Here is a 20,388-nt window from a genome sequence, read left to right as displayed (position 1 = left end):
GGGTTAAAATTTTTTTTTTCTAAAATGCTGTGTTTTTATGGATTTATCATTATTAAATACCAAAAATTTGGGGTTTTTTGGTATATGGACGAGTTATTTTCGATCTCTGTTAAATGCTAAAAAATTATAATACTCTCTTTTTCGACTTTTATGAAAAAAATTGTACTTATATAAAATTCATTGTAAAACAAAAATTGGATTTTAAATTAAATTTGTACTAACACTGCAGCTACACGATCAAGTTTTTCTTGATAGTCTTTTACATATACTGTTTGTCAAAATTTATAAAAATTGAAAGCTGTGACGTAGGCTGCACGCAACTTGAAAACAATTTTAGTACAAATTGGGCAAAAAAATGTAATCACCTGTTTTCTTGAATGAAAAATTGAACACCAACTTGAATGAGAAATTGAATGCAAGTTCGTTTCAATTCTTAAAAGTGTGAGTGTATTAGTAAAAAGTGTGAGTGTATTAGAACTTGAAAGGCAAAACTTGATCATGTAGCCCCCAAGTAATATAAATACATATAACCCCCATTTTCTCAATATCTGGTTATCGTTTTTCGTAACGATAAACCTCCAATTAATTTTTTTTTGTGTGTCGTCATTGAATTATTATTTGAATTATTATTTGAAAGCTCATTAAGTACGCTTTAATTTCTAATTTTATTCATTAATTTATCGCTTTCCATTCCAAAGTTACAGCATAAATTGTGAACTAAGGTATTTTTTCCATAAAACAATAATAAGAAGATTTAACTTTTTTTCTAAAATGCTGTGTTTTTATATTCATATAATAACTCATTAATAAAAAATATAATATTTTAAAACTACGGCTTCTATGAATTAATCGCCACTTTAGGTAGAATTAAACCCACTGTGCAGTGCATCCATTATTATGATGAAGTACAATTTTTTACAACCAATATACAAATTTCTGATTACCAACACTGCATTATTTTCTTTAGTGTGGCAACATTGTATCATGCCGCATGTAGTAACCGCTTTTATAATAGAGTAATCAGTATTTGATAGAAAAAATAGTCTGATTTTCTCAACGTTGTGTAGCTGTATGGAAAAAAAGAATATAAATTTTGATTATTTTTCTCTGAATTTCTAAATAGTCAATGTGTAATTTATTCCTATTATCAATATTATTGCCAACGATAGATGGATGTAAATAAGGAATAATTGGAAAAACACGTCTGCCAACGTATATAGATCAAATCACACAATTTTTTTAGGTGCTCTTCCCCGACGAGCAGTAAAGTGAGTCTACGCAAGGTTGACACTTGGCACGCCGTCCATCGGCTTTACTTAAGCAAAGTGGGAAATTTGATTGTCGATAATTATTCAGAGCATACAAACTAAAGTATTATTAAGTTTTTGTAGTTTCAGTTTGTACTCAAAATTATAAACAACAAAATAATGTCATATCCACCACGCCCACCTATGCCACCATACATGAATCCCTCCATACCACCGCCTCACGTACGTATTTCCAACATTTATATATGTAGATAGACATTGATGAAAATGATAAAAAATTGTTTTTTCGCACAGATGATGGGACCGATGGGTAATCCGCCACCACATTCAAGAGGTTATAGAAATTCAGCAACTATTAGTTCGCAGCCGACGGTTTATCAAAGGCAACCAGATCCAGTACCTCAATTCAAAGGACCAGTCATTACGGTGTTTGTCGGTAAATATATTGCTTTGCATAAGCCACAATATGAATATTTTTAAATGTAAAGCTATGTTGTTTAAAACTTAAATATAGGAAACATTAGTGAACGTGTACCAGAGATGTTAATAACACGCATATTGTCTACTTGTGGACCCATTGTTAATTGGAAACGAGTTTCGACATTTGGTTTCTGTGAATACGAGTAAGATTAGCATTATTGTTTTACTCTGACAATTAATTTCTAACACGATTTGTTCTTTGTGTAAAACTATAGTGGGCCCACTGCAGGTATGCGAGCTGTTCGTTTACTTAGTGAAATTGAATTGAACGGCAAAACTTTGGTAGCAAAAGTTGATGCTAAAAATAAACTATTGTTGGACAACTTTAAAGAGGAAGAACGTAAAAATGGAGCTAGTGAAATTGAGCCTGATGAGAATGTGGACGATGAAGATGCGTTGCGTGCTATGAGACGAATTATCGACGAGCACAAGCATGAAATGGACGAATTTGATCCTAATGCACGCCCTGATTTATATGGAGTTCGTGGTGTTAAAACTAAACCAACCCGCAGTGATGAAATCAAAGTTCCCAAAGTACTGCACGAGACTAATTTGGAAGAGGAAAAGCGCAACCTAATTAGTAGTGAAATTGGCAAATTCCGTAAAAGAGCGGAAGCTGACGAGCATCGCAAGGAGAAGGAGAAAGAGCGTGAAAAAGAAAAGGAACGCGACAAAGAGCAACAGAAAGAGAAAACACGTGAAAGAGAAAAGGAAAAAGAAAAAGAAAAGAAAAAAAAGAGCGATAGTGCCGTTGAGCAGGACTGGGATATCGTCGAGCAGGTTAGTGGAAATGATTGCGTTCCAATTATATCGGCAACTAAAAAGGAACGCATAGCTGATATTTCATCACCAATCAAAAAAGAAAAGGAACGTGATAGTGGTTCTAAGGAATCGCGTCGTAAACGCAGTCGCTCACGTTCCAAAGATCGTGACCGTGAGTATAGAGAACGCGAGCGTGAAAGGGAACGCGAACGGGAGCAAAGAGAAAAGGAACGGGAACGTGAAAGGGAAAGAGAGAGAGAGAGGGAGCGTGAACGGGAACGGGAAAGAGAACGTGAAAGAGAGCGTGAAAGAGAAAGGGAGAGGGAACGTGACAGAGAACGTGAAAGGTATGTTTTCCCAATATCCCAATTATTATCGATATGTATTTGAAATTACCAATTGCACACACAAATTTCTAATAAACTTTTAGAGAACGTGAAGAAAAAGTGGTGAAAAATGTTAGAGATGTTCAGCGCGAAAAGGAAGTAGAGGATGAGATGCGCGAACGCAAGAAGGCGGAAAAGAAGGCACGTGAAAAGGAAGAAGCTTATCAAGAACGTTTAATAAATTGGGAGCAACGGGAGAAGCGTAAAGCCAAGGAATACGAAAAGGTTTGTTTTTTTTTAAATTACAAAACTCAAACTCGATCTCAATTTGACGATCGTTCTTCTTGTTCTCATTTTAGATACGTTTAAAGGAAAAGGTTAAGCAGGATGAACGTGAAAAAGAAGCAAAACGCCTAAAGGAGTTCCTAGAAGACTACGATGATGAAAGAGACGACGTTAAATATTACAAGTAAGTAGATACTTTTATTCGAAATGCTTTAAATACAGTTTTATGGATATATTCTATCTATCAAGGGGTCGGGAATTGCAAAGACGCTTGGCGGAGCGAGTACGAGAAGCAGATTTGGATGCCAAGGACCGCAACAAGGAACAAGAAGAGTTGGAAGAACTAAAAAATAAAATATTTAGTGGTGAATTTGAAAATCCCTCACAGGAATATGAAAGAGCCAAAAAGGAACATGAAAAACTATACAGGCCTCAAATAATCATTGATGTTAATTTGGAAAACTTGCAACGAAAGGAAAGAGAACAAGAACGTAGCAGGGATAAACATAATACTAATACTATGTCTTCGGAAAAACGTTCAAACTCAAATGAAATCTACCATCGTAGTGAGGATAGTGCGGTGAGTGGTGGTGTTGGTGGTAGTGTGGTTGCGCCTATGCGGCCACTTTCCAAGGCCGGTTCAGTTGATTCAACGTCAAATGAAGACGCTGCCTCCAGACATGAGACCATGTCTAATGCCAGTAGTCGATATAGTCGCCAAGATTCCGAATCTCGCGATTTTACAAGTGCTCCCGATATAGAATCCATGTCACCCGCAACACCTCAAGCTTTTGCTGCACATTCACAAAATAACGATTCCGCCTCAACACCGCCTATGATGCCTACCGTTGGCATAAGTCTGAATCTGGGCGCCAATGCCAAGAAAAAGAAAATTGAATCTACCGCCGGAGTGTTTAGCAATGACGATGACAATGATGATCTTTCAAATCCTAAAAAACGAAAATTAGTACCTTTAGGTAAGTTTATCAACAGAGTTCGAGTTTGTTTGTGAACGTGATTTTATTTTACATTTTCTATATAGACTATGAAGATAATCTGACAAAACAGGGCTCACATTCATCTAGTACGCACACAGGTGACCGACACGATGCTGCTGCTGGAGGGGGTGGGGGAGTAGGTGGTGGCACTGGTACTGGAACATCAGTAGCTGGTGGCGGCGCTGGAAAGGGGGGAAATGCAACAACAAACAAAAAACATGGTAAGAATGATACTTCTGCTGCAGCTGCTGGTAATACAGATGCAGCAAATAGCAAAAAGGATGATAGTAGTGGTACAAAGGTACACGATGAAAAACGACGCCACATAAAAAGCATTATTGACAGGATACCCACCCAAAAGGAGGATCTCTTCAACTACAAACTCGATCGCAATGAAATCGATAACAATCTTATGGAACGGAAAATACGCCCTTGGATAAATAAGAAGATTATTGAATACATCGGTGAACCCGAGCCAACACTGGTCGACTTTATATGCTCCAAGGTTTTAGCCGGCAGTTCGCCTCAGAGTATTCTGGACGATGTTCAGATGGTATGTATACATAAATTTTCAATTCACTCACTGAACAATATCAATTTTCATTTTTTATTTCATCCTCGTAGGTACTTGACGAAGAAGCCGAAGTTTTTGTTGTCAAAATGTGGAGACTACTCATCTACGAAGTGGATGCTAAAAAGATTGGTTTAGGTAAATAATTTCTAATTTTAATGCAATTCATTTTTTGTGTGTATTAACAAAATTACATATTTGCAAATAATAATTATAGTAACCACATATAAAGAACAAAAAAAAAAAGAAACAAAAATGAAAAACTAATTAATATTACTATTATACATATAAATATGAAGATTACAGTCAAAATTTTAAATCTATCTGTCAGTAAGTCAGTCGTTCATTCAGAACGACCAACCGATAGATAGATATTCAAATAGACATCATTCAAATTATTTCTGTCTGCTGTAGCTCTTGCAGCAGCTACACAGATTGATTAATAAATAATTAAACAAACAACAACATTTTACTTGAATAAATCTTTAAAGATTTTCACTATTTAAATGAACAACTAAGAAATAACTGTTTTTCTTTCCCGCCATCCATCCATCCATCTCTCATTATCTTGATATTGAAACTAAACTACGGTAAGATTAGTCTGTCTACAACCATAAAATCAAACAAAATATTTGTTTTTATTTTTTGATTAGGTTTCCCAACCTACATTTTGATTTTATTTATTTCTAATTATTAATCTTAACAAATTGCTGGTACACAAATATTTTTTTTTAATATATATATATTTACTAAACATGATTTAATGATTTAAGAAAAAAAGAAATAGGAAAATTATAAATAAAATTAAAAAATAAAATAAATGTACAAATAGTATTTCTTTATTACATACACAAACAACACACACGGAGACGACAGTGCAGACAAACATTGTTAATTGATGAACACCATCATATTTAGAATTCATTGTTGTTAATCAAATGATCAACATCTGCAACTGGATGCATCTGTAACATCAGTATCTTCATTAACATTCACCGTATTTCCATTATTTAGACTTTCATAGTGATCTGAAGAGACAATCTAAAAATAAAAGAAAATTTACATATGTATATTCAATTATTGTTCTTTATTTTTAATAAAAACTACACTTTGCTATTGATCACATTTTTCTGTCAATAGAATTGGGATGACGTTATTTATTGTGATGAAACAAAAGTAATGCTCTACAGCCCCGGAGGAACGAACATGGTTTGGAGAAAACCACTGACTGCCCTTGAAAACAAAAATATAATACTCACGATCAAATTTGGAAAATTGTCTGTAATGGTAAATTAGAATTAGAATTTTAGAAGACGTAATGACCATTAAAAGGTTCACTGACAATTAGTGCTCAAAAATTCGGTTTCTTTACCCTGAAAATGTCGAAAAATTTAAATACAAACTACAGCAAAAAAAAAAAGATGTATTATTCCATAGAACTTTATTTTGAAAACAATTATTTGACACTCTTGAATACTGTCATATTTTTTTCCTACATTCTTCCTAACTATAATTAGAATTTTAGGTTTCCTATGACTTACTTCTTTAAATTAAATAAAGAAGATAAATTGGAAGAAAAAATCTGCAAAAAATAAAAACATAAGCGCATATTCATAAACGATCACCAAGTGTTAACTTTTTTAAGTACCTATTTAAGTTATTCACAATTGGTTACTTTCAGCACAATTAGTTAGCACTTAATCATGAGTAAAGTTGTAACTAAATGGCAACTAACTAATACATTCAAAAAAACAGCTGATTGATTTCATTTTAATACATCTATACAAAAAGAAAATAATCTAGAGATGTGTTTTTTTTTGTCAACAACATTCTATTGAAAAATTTAATTTTACATGCCCTTATTTTAATTGATATACATACAAACTATAACTATAAATTTTGTATGTACTTTTTAGAGAACAAAAATAGTTGTTTAATAGCTTTATAAGCCTTTTAATTAATTACAGTATATATCGATCAAAATATTATCGACATTTTGTTTTCTCTACATGTCAAAGCAGTAACTAAGCTAGTTATGAATTGTGAATAAGATCTAGAACTATCTATGAACTATTTTTAGTTTCTGTTTTACTAGTTCCGACTTTAGTTATGATTTATGAATATGCGCCATAATCTTTTTATTTATTTACTAGTTGACCGCCCCGGCTTCGCCCGGTATCATTTACTAATGTTAGTTCTTCATCTGCCAGTTCTTATTTATTTGCAAATAAAATATCTAAATTTGTACTGCATACTTTAGGGAGCTTTTTTATTACAGTTGACTGGACTCAAAAAATAACAAAAATTTCGAGTTTTACCCGGAATTGAATTTTTTTCTTTACAAACCATCTCCAGAAAATTTCGAATCGAATAAAAAAAAATAACCAAATCGGTCCAGCCGTTCTCACGTGATGCCATTACATACATGGACCATTTAATTTTTTTATATATAGATTAAATTATAAATAAATATGTTGAATATTTTCAGTTTTGAAAACAATTTATTGACGAACTGTATATTCAATTATTAGCGGTATTCACAATGTAGAGTACTTGGGCTGGTAATGTAGTAAAACAGCACAATATCAAAAAACTGAAAACAAAATACATTATAAATTGAAATGTTTGTCAACAAATAGCTTCTCTGCTTTTTTTACTAGGCCATGTACTCTACATTGTGAATACCGCTATTGTTCTTTATTTTTAATAAGAGATAGAAAAAAGTTAGGAGAAATAGTTTTATCTCGAAAAAAAATTAACTATGAATCATTGATATTTTTATATAGAATATGTATTAGGGTATTCAATTAATCGGGTTTCTGGATTAATCGGTTAATCGAGCAAATAATTAATAGTTTTATTCGGTTAATAATCGCTTAATTTAAATTTACTCGATTAACCGAATAATTTCTATTTTCATTTTAAATTGAAAATACAACAACGAATTTTGTGTACAAAAACATAAAAAACAGCAAATAAGGTATTTGAGATCATTTTTGTAAACATATAGCCTATTTGCTGCATCAACGTCATAACTCAAAATCCGTGTTTTATGAACTGCGTAATACAAAATATGCGCTGTTCTATAATCTTTCATATAGTTTCATCAGTTTTCAAAAAAGTCAATTATTTTTTGTGTGAGAGTGTTTTTTGTTGTAAACATCAAAATTAAAATTCATGTTTTCTCGTATATGTATTTGATAAGTAAAAATTTGGGTTAAATACAGATTAGAAAGATATTAACATCTACTATTTATATTTCTGAAATCGTATTATTTGTTGAAAATATATTTAAGAAATAGTAAAATGTCATAAAATATTCAAAGACGTTTTTCTCGAAACGACTTTTTTTGAATTATGACGTTGTTGCAGCAAATGAGCGATGCGTGAGTTTTTTAGGGTTTTAGTGAGATCTTCTGAAATAATCGTTTATAAAAAGGATATAATAAAACTTTTTTGAAAAAAAAACTCGCTGATTGTATATGTTGGAGAAATCAAAAGCATGATAAAGAATATTCCTTTTTTGGATTGTTTTAGATTTTGATTAATTTAATAGTTTCGTTTAGTTATGATAAAAGACTCATTTCAATAAAAAGTTTCGTCTATACATGTAAATACAAACAAAGTTTCAAATACATGTAAATTAAATATGTCAGTTGTTATACTCACTAATCATGTTTATTGGTTGCTCAAAAATATCTAATTTTAATTTGAAATTTGTATTTGAATTGAAAGGGAAAAATAAATATGTACAAAAAAAATTTTTAAAGTGCAAAAAAAAAGGAATTTTGGTTAATCGACACAAATTAATCGGTTTATTTGTTATTTGAAAATCGACAATTTCAAATTATTCGAACAGTTAACCGTCCAAAATTAATCGGTTAACCGATTAACGGTTATTCAATTGAATACCCTAATACGTATGTACATTAGAGTGTCCCTTAGAATTAAATTTTTTGAAATGTTGAAACGGTACCCCTGAAAACTTTCGTAATGACCTAAAATACAACCAACAAATTTTTAGCTTGTTCTAAGAAGGCCAACCTGTGCCGACTTTCGATTTAGTTTTGAGGTGCATTTACAAGGGGAAAAATGCATTTTTTTCAGTTTTTTTTTTAAAAAAAATTTGCTATTAAGTAATTACTTTTGCAATTTAATTTAAAATAATCGAAATGTGTACGTAATTGTCATTCTAATGAAATATAAAAGACAAAAATTGGTTAAAAAATGTTAAGGTTATTAAAAAATCAATTTTTTTTTGTGGTATTTTAGGTCATTACGAAAGTTTTCAGGGGGTACTGTTTCAACATTTCTAAAAATTTAATTCTAAGGGACACTCTAATGTACATATATATTTTATATGAATATCATTCGATTAATCAACTCAAATCAAATAATCTCGGCAACAAATACAATATTTGTTAGTTGTCAAGTGAGTGAGAATGTCAAAACATATATGACATATGAAACATTATTTTCATTTAGCCATTTTTATGACTAAATCAAAACTTATATATTTACTCTAATGATCTGAAATTTTTGCGGTTGAAAATTAGTGAAATCAGTTCAAAAAAATTGGCAGGGATTAGAGTGTCCAAAAAACCGGCAAATTTAAAAAACCGGTTTCCGGTTTAACCGAAAAGGTGTGTTTTTAAAAAAAACCGGTTTTGATTTTTATCTTTAAAAAAAACGATTATCCGGTTTCGGTTTTTGTCTTCAAAAAAACCGGTTAACCGGTTTATATTAAATTTTTATTCAATATAAAAAATACGCTAATTCAAAATTTTTGAATTCTTAAGGCAATAATTTTATATATTTCACGAAATATTGTCAAATGCAACAATTTTCTATAAAACTAATCAATATTTTAAAAAATGGTATCATAAAAATATGTTTAAATGAGCTTTTGAAAATATGTTTCATAAAACCGGTTAACCGTCTTACAAAAACCGGTTTTTCAAAAAACCGAAATGTTTAAGAAAACCGAAACCGGTCGAGTTTACAAAGATGAAAAAACCGGTTGACCGGTTTTCGGTTTTGGATACTCTAGCAGGGATATTATGACAAAAAGTAATTAAAAATGTTGAACCAGTAAACAATTTAAGCACATACAAATTGTTGGACCTTCCATACATTAAAAAAAAATGCCATAACTAATATAGAGAAAATGAAAGTTATTTGAATAAAAATTGTTAATAAATATGTTAATGTTTTACGCGCGGGTCCGGGCGTTTATAAAATCATATATAGGGTTAAAGAGAATACTTTTAACTTTATCTGGGCGATGTATTGACGTAAATATAGTCCTTTAACAAATATTTTATAACACATGCCATGTAGTATACCGTTTTCAAAGACTACAATCCAACCAATTTAGAAAGAAAAATTCAGTTCATTATCGATAATAATTTAGCTATGGTCATTTTTATCTGATCAAATATAGAAAATTAACTTTTTTCCAAAATTAAATTAAATATTTATGTTTACATATTTTGGCTACCTTAGTTTTGATATGTTTACTAACTAATGGCAAAATTTATGTTTTTGCCAATGAAAATCCGGCGACGTGTATAATTTTTAGAATATTTTTTTTCTGCATTACATGAGAGGCATATATTCTCCATCGAAGTTATCACAAAGGATTACTTTATACATAATTCGTCTTTCATATAAAAAAAATTTGCTAGGAGCATTTTGTAGGCCAGGTGATAAATACGAGGCTTTAAAAACATCGGTATATGATATACGTGTGGCCCCATATTACGTTATTTTAAAGTTAAGGATCAACATACAGGAATAAATATTATTATTTTCTTGCATTTGAACGTGTGTTATATTCATACATTTTTGTTTGTCTATTCGGTATAGGCAAATGTAACATTCTAAGTAGTTTTTTGTGTCAAATGTATGTATTTTTTTAATTAAAAATGTTAGCCCATTTTTAGCCTTTTTTCTAAGTGTTTAGCCCTTTTTGTTCACCATGAATTGGCAACACTGTAGATATCATTAGAGATTTTATTGCGGCCTGACTGTCAGTATATATACGAATATCCCTGCCTGTTATCTTGTTATAACTGAGCCAGTTAGCCGCCCTTTTGATGGTTGATATTTCTACCTGAATAATGCAACATTCATTTGGAAATCTAAAAGATAATATAATGTCGAATTCCTGAATGTAGACACCTGCGCCAACTCGATCTCCCTTCATAGAACTGGCGTTACCGTATGGAGCGTGTTTCCACGCCCCAATCGCGTTAAGCCTGAATGCAGAGGTAAATGCCATTTTCCTTGCCATTATATCCACGGGGATCCAGTTCAATATAGTAAAGAGCGACTTTGTTGCGATCGTCCTTAGAGCTCCTGTTATCAGGATTTCCATTCTTCTTAAAATCTTCTCGAATAAACTGCTTTCTAGTGCCTTCCACCAGACAGAAACTCCATAAAAGAGTGTCGGCTTATTGACTGTATCAAATAGCCAGTTAACGAACTGGGGTCTAATACCCCACTGCGTACCTATGGCCTTCTTACAGACATACATAGTCGTCAAGGCTTTTGACGTCCTTAAAAGGGTATTGGGTTTCCATGATAGTTTGCTATCCAGAATAACTCCTAAGTATTTCGCATTGTCCGATAGTGTTAGTTCAACACTATTTAATCGGGGAAGCGAGAAATGAGGAATCTTGTACTTCCTTGTGAACAATACAAGTTCGGTTTTGCTTGGGTTAACACTCAATGCACTGTCCGTACTCCACCTTCTTAGTAAACTGAGTGCATATTCCAAGCGTTGTGATAAAGTGCCCAAGTGGATCCCAGAGACTGCCACTGCGACGTCATCCGCGTAGGCGACAGTTTTATAACCCATGAGATCCAATTTTATGGCCAGGTTCCACAGAAGTGGAAGGACACAAAATAGGTATAGACCGGTATTCGCCTGGAGGATTGTCATTCAAAATAGCTAGCCTAATCCACTGATAAATTCTGGAAGCTTGCCTATATCATATCTAAGTATATTCCCTATTGTCATTTTTGTGTGCCTTTTTTATGCATTTTGACATTCTACATGCCCGAATATCGCAAAGTGATGTTCAGCAAAGGAAAGCGGTATTTTTGGTTTTCCTAGAGTGGGGCTCTGGAAAATCAATTCTTCACATTTTCTTGTAACAAAACTCAATTTAAATCCTCTTCAAACGAAATTGATTTTATCTCAGATGAGGAGCTCGAACAAAATGAAAATATTTCGATTGCTCGATTGCTCGAAGGCTAAAAGATATTATTAATAAATGTAAAAAACCCAAATAACAATAACGAAACTAAGTTATAATGTCGATTTGCAACTTGCAAAAGAAATAGATCACTTTTTTTCTGAAGGAACAAGAGGAAAATACTTGCAGGATTTTCAAAAATCAGTCCCGATTAGCATCTCTACTCTTACCACACTGTACAACCATAAGTTTTTTTGCACATCTAGAGAAAAAAACCCTTTTACTCATCAATATTGGTGGACAATAACATACTTAAAAGTGTACCACAAAAAAACGTGTGGCCTATTTATATATAAGATGACATTTTACAATTTATGGCCATTTTCTTATGGTTCGGTTTGAGGAAATCTGCATTAATACTGCCAATAAACGTATTTGAATAATTCCACTGGAAGATCCATAGGATCTATTATGATACCCTTCAGGAATAAATCTAGACGTGAAAAAAGAAATGAAAACAAAGAATTGAGGTGAAAAACAATCCCAGGATTATCCGAGGATTGTGAATTAAAATATCCAGATTATTCCCCTGATAAAGGCTAATAGATTTCCTAGATCATATCTAGCTATGTTCCCTAGTTCATCGTGGAACCTATACCCTAGCCATTTGAGCTCACACGGTTAAATTAAAATTTAAAACTTTTTTGAAAAAAATCTGTTGCCTGCAGAAAATGTTTAAGGTACCAACACAAGTGTAATTTTATTACTCACGCATATTTAGAGTTAAGTACTTTTTTACTAACACATATACAGAGTTAGGAATGTTACCAAAGAGTCGGACTACTTGTTATACTTTGATTTATACCATAGAGAAATCATTCAATCACTTAATTCAAACACCGCAGAACAAAAATGAACAACTGAACAAAATGAACAAACTTGTTAATTTTTTCTTCTGAATAAAAATAAACAATCAGTAAAAAGAACAATTATGCCCTGCTCTACTTTAACACCTCAAGGATCCAAAGTGGTTTACCTCGGGTATGCGAAAAATTAAAATGATGCCAAATTGTTGTCTAAAATGTTTCTTAAAATTACCAATGTTTGTAAAAAAAGAAATACATACTTCGATGATGGTGAAATAATGATTCACAACCAAAACTTACTTTTTCCACAATATCCCTGAAAACATCTGCAACAAATTTATCATGTTTTGCTGAAGTTTCCAAAAACAGCGACCGATGTTTACGGGCAAATTTCAAGCCCTCTTCACGACTGATAACTCGTTCATTATCGATCTTATTGCCAACAACAATTGTAGCTATATTCGGATTATCACTATAGTTTTCCAATTCTGTAAACCATGCCTCTAATTTCACCAACGATTCGCGGCTTGAGATGTCATAAACCAGAATGGCTCCCAACGCTTTCCTATAGAAACTCGGTGTTAGACTGCGAAATCTTTCTGCTCCAGCTGTGTCCCATAGGGCCAATTTGTAGTCAACACCATCGATATTCATCACTTTACTCTTAAAGTCCATTCCAATTGTAACATCGTGATTTTCGTCAAATTTATTCTCCACAAAACGGCGTATAAGACTATGTTAAAAAATAAATAAAATAATGTTAATTGTAAATTCATAAGTTGAAAAAGTATATATGTAGGTATATAACACAAAGTACTAATCATAGGGTAACATAGAGACGAGACGTAATTGTAAAAACCTAAGTCTGTTGTCAAAAACCTATCTCTCGCAATAACAAAATACATGCTAGTCAATGTATTTTGATGTATCAAACAAATTTTTTGTTGTATTTTTGTTTGACAAATCGTAGTGTCTCGTCTCTATGTATAATTCTCTATGATACTAATAATAATGTATATTACAGTTCTATAGTGGAGAGAAAAAAATCTACTTTTTTCGATTTTTAAAAAATTTTTGAATGGTCGACTTTATGAAAATCGACTATTTTCGAATTTCATATTTTAAAATGATTTTTGTTGTAAAATTTTTTCTCGGGATATGGGCCCTAACCCCCTGGTAATACCTGATAAATTTTTATCATGATAAACTTCAAAATGGTTGTCTAGATAAAAAATTATCAGGTATATTCTCCATTTATTAGTATTATTGCTTCGTTATGATAAAATTGTTAGTGCTTTTGCTTAGACAACTTTGTCTTGAAATGTCATTTATTGTTATGATGAATATTTGTCAAGTATAGACAGGGGGTAAGTTCGAAGATTGGATATATTGTATTTTGGATAGGGTTTTAAAATACAATTTATATCATATAATTCCTAAAATTTCTGATAATTTTTAGAAAAAATATCTATTTACTTAAAATATGTCAGATTGAATGATATTTGCTTTCTTATTCCTGAGTTATGGGTCATTAAATAAAACTATTTTATGCGAAGCAGGTGTTCGACATACCATTGAGTTTAACATATAACTTGCGAGGTTAGGGTAATTTTACACCTATCTACGTATTTTAACTTGGATTCTGATATGAATTACATAATTCTATTATGAATAAAATCAACGATGAATTAGATGTTGAAAACGGATTTGTGAAATGAATGGATAACATTTTTTTATTCTGAATTAACATTTTGGCTCCATTCCATTAAATCCGATCGTCAATATCAAAGATATGATAACTCGGAAAATATAAACCAGATTTGTTCCTCGATTTTTTTTTTGGCAAACAAATTACTGTTCGAATTATAGACCCTCTGTCATAACTTTATGCTCTTAAAGTTTGCAATTCAATTATTTATAAAAAAACAACAAAAATGTTCCTACAGTGGCTCCATTGCATGACTACATGATTTTGTCTGATGTAAATGTGCTCTAAACATAAAAATAATGCACTAAAACAATAGTTTTTTTTCGCTTCTATTTACACTTCATATACCTACTAGGTATTACCTACTTACATACATATACACATCTGCTCAAAATAATAGATACACCTAATTGGAAAAAATTTAAATGGCGGTAACATTGAAAATTTCCTCGCAAGCGTTAAGAATACATCATATTATTAAAATTTCTATCTGGCAATGTCATGTCAGTCAAAAATCTGGCAACTATTTGCTTTCATGTTGATTTTTAAAAACGAATTTATTTGAATTACAAAAAATTATTTGCTCATAAAAATAGATACACATCAGTAATTTGTAATTTGTTTATATACAATTTTTTTTTTGTGCAATTTTTTGTTCCTATTTACGTGAAACAGTAAGTATAATTTAAATTATAGCAACAATTTTATAAAAAATAGGACTCTTTTGAAGAAAATGGGACGAAATCATCATTGTACCGAAGATGAGAAAAAAATTGTTCAAACGATGAGAAATCAAGGAAAATCATTACGGGAAATAGCAAAGAGCATAGGAAGATCTTTACATTTTGTCCAAAATGCTTTATCTAAAAAACAAAAAAGAGAAACTCGCGGTAGACCAAAGAAAACCAGTCCAGAAACAGATAGGCGGATCGTCCTTATGGTTAAAAAAGACCCTTTCATATCATCGAAAGCTATTTCTGCGGAGCTATGTAACGAAATCAGTCCACAAACAGTTCGTCGTCGTCTTTTACAAGCTAAATTGCCGGGAAGAATTGCCAGAAAAGTGCCACTAATGCGCCAAAAAAATATCAAGACAAGATTAGAATTTGCTAAAGAGCACTTACAATGGTCCGGGTGTGAAGGCGAAAAAAAATGGAGAAATATTTTATGGAGCGACGAAACAAAAATAAATTTGTTTGGAAACGACTGCCAAAGAAATGTACGCCGACCAAAAGGAAAAGAATTCCACGTTAAATTTACAAAAAAGACGGTAAAACATGGCGGGGGAAACATAATGGTTTGGGGTTGCTTTTCATGGAATGGTGTTGGTCCGATATTCCGAATAGAAGATACCATGAATGCTAGTGGGTATAGAGACATATTGGAAAACGTAATGCTTCCATATGCATCGGAAAATATGCCATTAATATGGACATTCCTGCAGGACAACGACCCAAAACATAGTTCAAGATTAGTTAAAAACTGGTTCTTGGAGAATAACGTACCTGTTTTAAGCTGGCCCAGCCAATCCCCTGATTTAAACCCAATAGAAAACTTGTGGAGTGAATTAAAGATAAGGCTTTCGAAGGAAGTTTTCAAAAATAAAGACGATTTATGGGAGAAAACGCAAAAAATATGGTACGAGATTCCATTGGAGAAGTGTCAGAACTTGATATCCAGTATGCCCAGAAGAGTGGAGAAAGTTTTACAAAACAAAGGTGGATATACTGGATACTAGCTTTACTTTAATAATAAACTAATTTTTTTAAGACAAAATTTATTAGCTTTTGTTTAATAAGAATTTTTAAAAATGTATCTATTATTATGAGCACCAAATTTTTCGAAATTTAAGAAATTTAATTTACTTTATAATATTTATTATTATGAAATATTTTGTTTTTGTTTTTTACTCTCCTTTTAACTATAAATAAAAATCGACTGATTTTTTTTTATAATTTTACAATATACCATTATTTTTTTTCGTTTTTAAAAAATAAATTTTGCTGTATCTATTATTTTGAGCAGATGTGTATATCTAAAAAATAACAAAAATTAAAATTTGCATAATAGAAACTGCAAATTTTTGCAGAAAAACCAAAATAACTCAATTTCTTGCGCTCAACACATAATCGGACAAAGTAAAATAAGTACTTCAAAGTGTGTGATCAATATTTAGTTGCATATCCTTTGATGTGTAGAATGGCCTGGAATGGCGTTATAATCGATTTTATCAAGTTTTGGCCCACTTTCGGCTCTGTTTCCATGCTTCAAGTAAGGACTCTTCTAGCTAATTCCTCCCAAAGATGCTCGACAGTTATGGATCAACTAACTTTTTCGCACTTTGCTTTAAATTTTCTTTTAAAATAGTTCAAAATGGTGAGAAAAACAAATTTGTCCATTTTGCTTTCAATAAAATGCAAATTGGCTATTCCTGCACTCTACATCCAGCTCCAAACTATAACCATAACAGTAGAAAAGTTTTATTTCTAGTTTTCATTATTTCAAGGGTTTGTCCAACGACGGAACTAAATTTAATTTACATGGGTCAGATTGCAAGTTGTTTGTTTGGCGGAAACCAAATGCCGAATTCCATTATAAAAAAACACAAAAGCCACTGTTAAGCAATTTGCATTGCCTAATGATACCCATAATGATCCATTAATTTTCTAAATATATGAGAAATTTGCTATATTATATATTGATTTTAAATTCTTATAACTCCTAAACTAACCCCAATTTTCTCAATCTCTGGTTATTTTTTATCGTGACGATAAACTGACAGTTCTCATACAAAAAAAATGTTAATTGGAGGTTTATCGTTACGAAAAACGATAACCAGATATTGAGAAAATGGGGGTAAGAGAGCAAGAACAAATTTTAATTTCAAATTGTTTTGACCATAGAGCTGAAACTATAGAGAACATAGAGCGGAAACTCGAAAAAACTCAAACAAAAAAATTACTCAAAAAAGTTACACATACCAGTGTTGTTTTTATTTTCACAGTTTCTTTTACTAATACGAGATTAGGTTTCTGACAACTGAGTTAGGTCTTTGACAACAGAGTTTCCGCTCTATGTCTATTCTCTATGGTTATTTCTACTAATACATTCTTACGACTTAGGTTTCTCACAACTGAGTTAGGTCTTTGACTGGAGATTCCACTCTATGGTTTTGACGATTTTGATTTATGTCAAAACGTAAAATAAAGTATTTGATTTTGTAAAAAAAGAAATTTAAACACACATTTTTGTTGTTTTTTGTAAATATGTAAGTGAATTACATACTTTAAGATCGTAGATTTATGACAACTAGTGTATGTAGGTGTATGCTACTTATTAATATCAACAAATTTTCATACTCAATGTGTAGTTTGATTTTTATTTTTTAACAAATACGTAGTAATTATTGTTCATGTCTAATTTAGTCATCATAGCCAGCCAGTCAGTGCTCTTTTTAGTCTGTTTCGCATTTTGTGTTCTCGGTCTGTGCCCTTTTTTAGAACTAACATCTCCATACATACATATAAATATTATTGATATATTTACAATTTATTTACCTGGACTTCCCAACACCACTCTCACCAATTACCAAAAGTTTTATAGCTTTATCGCTTAGCATTATTCCTTTCTTTAGGGGATTTATTAAGTATTTAACATTTATTGTTTAACCTATAGTTGTCTTGATTTAATAAACTTCTTAATTTTTACAGAATAGTAATGAAATGTATAAAAAAAAGCAGCAGCAGTAGAAATATTGTTAAAATTACTTCAACTTTTGATAAATCACTCCGAAAAAGGCGGTTGCCAGATGCTCAAAATATTGTAACAGAACATAAAAATATGGCATTTATTTATTGCTGACTAATGAATATTGGTAATGCAGTATCACTTCTAGTGTCGTTAACTGTGATGCCAATTTGTCACAATAAAAAGTGTGCATTTTATTTAGATAAAGATTTTGCAATTTTTTTAAAAAATAAGTAAGTGTATTTATTTTGAAATAAAAAACAATTATTTAACAAAAAATTTAAGTTACTAGTAATTGGTGAATTAAGCGCCATGAATTTTATGAAATACAGTTATCTTTTGTGTACATTTTTTACACATTATAATCAGCTCAAATTTAAATATGTAAAAAACGGCAAAATATACAGAAAAGCAAGGAAGGCATAGGAAAAATCAAAAATAAGAGTTTTATTGTAATAAACATACACATTTTACAAAGAACAATAAATTATTTGTCCAAAATTAAATTATATTTATTTGTTACATAAAAAGCCAAAATATAAAACAAAAAAGTATGACAAAAACTGACAGAGCTTAACCCCCTGTCTATACTTGACAAATATTTATCATAACAATTAATGACGTTTAACAATTTTGTCATAACGAAGCAATAATACTAATAAATGGAGACTATACCAGATAATATTTTATCTTCACAACCATTTTGACGTTTATCATGATAAAAATTTATCAGGTATAGACAGGGGCTAATCGTCTAAATTTCATAAAGACCCAATATACAAACAGTCAAGGAAAAAAGTCTACATACACCCTATGATTTAGGGGTTTTAGAGAGTTAGTGAAGAAAATTAAAAAAAAATGTTTATGTCAATATTTAAGCCATTACTTTATTTATAAAAAAAATTATTTAATTTACATAATAAAAACAATAATAACAAAAACATTAAAAATTCATAAGAAAAAAGTCTACATATAACTACAAAAAAATAAATATTATTTCAAAATTTTATTTAAAATTAAAAAAAAAATTAACTCTTAATATTTGGTTGGTACACCAAATTCTCTGTAATAGAGAGTGTTTTTCGGCTTATGCTCGAATAAGAACGGTTTTTAAAAATGTTTACAAAACGTCCCATATGTGCTCAATTGAGTTTAAGTCTGGTGACTGGGGTGGTGAATATAGCTGTCTTGGTGCATAATAAAAAAGCCAGTCTCGAACAACATGTGCAGTATGCTTAGGGTCGTTATATTGCTGGAAAATCCATTGATTTCCCACGCCCAAACTATTGATAGCTGTTCATGTTCATGTCAAAATACTGGTAACACCACGTCTCGAAAGCTTTATAGGTCTGCCAGATCTTGGCTTATTTTCGATTTTATTGGTGTTATTATAATTTATTTTGATCGTCTGTACAGTAACCGACTTAATTTTGTTGTCTTAGCAATTTCTCCATAAGATTTATTTTCCTTTCGGAGATTTACGACCATATTCCGAACTGGATTATGAATCTCTTTTCTATTTTGCCATTTTCAAGGATAAAAATTCAAAAAATATCTTTAATTATCACTTTAAAACATTATTATGTTTTAAACGACTCGTTTTACGCGGCAGAATCTTCTCGGCGTTTACTATATGTGTATGTATGTTCTTTTCGTATTTTATAAGGTTCTGTCTGACATGCCTCGGGGAAGACTCTAACTGTATGATGTTGAAGTTTGGATGACTCCTCCGGCGACATCACAGAAGGAACAGTTGCGTCAACATGACATAATGTTCCCTGACCGATAGAACCGTAGTTTCCTCGGGAAGGTGGTGTTCGGATGTAATTTAGAGGCAGCCTGTGACGGTCCTTAAGGCTGCATTACTCCACTGAGTATCACTTAACGAAGGCGACCACACTGGAGCAGCATAGTTAACCATTGACCGGCCAATCGTCTTGTAGGTTGCTAGCAAGGTTTCTTTGTCCATACCCCAAGTTCTGTCGGTTAGTGCCTTGAGGACCATGTTCCTATTTCGCAGTTTATGCGTGATTGCAGTGGCGTGTGCTGAGGAGGTGGTAAAAAGGCTATCAAAAGTGACACTCAAGATTTTCGGGTAGTTCACTGTCGGAATTTGTACGCCGTCGACCATGATGCATAAGTTGAGTTTTACCTCCTTCGTCCAGATGGTGAAAA

The 20,388-nt window shown here is 31.7% G+C and overlaps 2 protein-coding genes across 2 annotated transcripts; one reads left to right on the top strand and one right to left on the bottom strand.

Annotated features, from left to right (window-relative positions):
* The first annotated feature begins 1,056 nt into the window (after window positions 1-1,056).
* Window positions 1,057-4,953, top strand: LOC135956374 (RNA-binding protein 25). Its single transcript, XM_065506835.1, has 9 exons — window positions 1,057-1,490; window positions 1,563-1,704; window positions 1,783-1,891; window positions 1,964-2,857; window positions 2,941-3,121; window positions 3,196-3,305; window positions 3,371-4,098; window positions 4,164-4,672; window positions 4,744-4,953. Exons 1-9 carry the CDS (start codon window positions 1,428-1,430, stop codon window positions 4,834-4,836), a joined length of 2,829 nt encoding a protein of 942 aa, XP_065362907.1. The 5' UTR covers window positions 1,057-1,427; the 3' UTR covers window positions 4,837-4,953.
* A 368-nt stretch (window positions 4,954-5,321) lies between these two features.
* Window positions 5,322-18,242, bottom strand: Rab18 (RAS oncogene family member Rab18). Its single transcript, XM_065506838.1, has 3 exons — window positions 18,024-18,242; window positions 13,059-13,491; window positions 5,322-5,731 (listed from the first exon to the last, which is right to left on the bottom strand). The coding sequence occupies exons 1-3, from the start codon at window positions 18,083-18,085 to the stop codon at window positions 5,633-5,635; spliced, it is 594 nt and encodes a 197-aa protein (XP_065362910.1). The 5' UTR covers window positions 18,086-18,242; the 3' UTR covers window positions 5,322-5,632.
* Between the last annotated feature and the right edge of the window lie 2,146 nt (window positions 18,243-20,388).

This window comes from Calliphora vicina, chromosome 4 (assembly GCF_958450345.1).
Source record: "Calliphora vicina chromosome 4, idCalVici1.1, whole genome shotgun sequence".
Taxonomy (NCBI): Eukaryota; Metazoa; Arthropoda; class Insecta; order Diptera; family Calliphoridae; genus Calliphora; species Calliphora vicina.
The sequence above is the reverse complement of the archived record's forward strand: the minus strand, read 5'-3'. Positions and strand labels throughout refer to the sequence as shown.

Excerpts from the sequence above, each read along its gene's own strand:
- Rab18 (XM_065506838.1), bottom strand. The coding sequence starts at position 18,085 with ATGCTAAGCGATAAAGCTATAAAACTTTTGGTAATTGGTGAGAGTGGT. Across the intron at positions 13,492-18,023 it reads AGTGGTGTTGGGAAGTCCAG|TCTTATACGCCGTTTTGTGG; the intron begins GTAAATAAATTG and ends TTTTTAACATAG. Across the intron at positions 5,732-13,058 it reads TCAGGGATATTGTGGAAAAA|ATTGTCTCTTCAGATCACTA; the intron begins GTAAGTTTTGGT and ends TTTTATTTTTAG.
- LOC135956374 (XM_065506835.1), top strand. The coding sequence starts at position 1,428 with ATGTCATATCCACCACGCCCACCTATGCCACCATACATGAATCCCTCC. Across the intron at positions 3,122-3,195 it reads AAGCCAAGGAATACGAAAAG|ATACGTTTAAAGGAAAAGGT; the intron begins GTTTGTTTTTTT and ends TTCTCATTTTAG. Across the intron at positions 3,306-3,370 it reads GACGACGTTAAATATTACAA|GGGTCGGGAATTGCAAAGAC; the intron begins GTAAGTAGATAC and ends CTATCTATCAAG.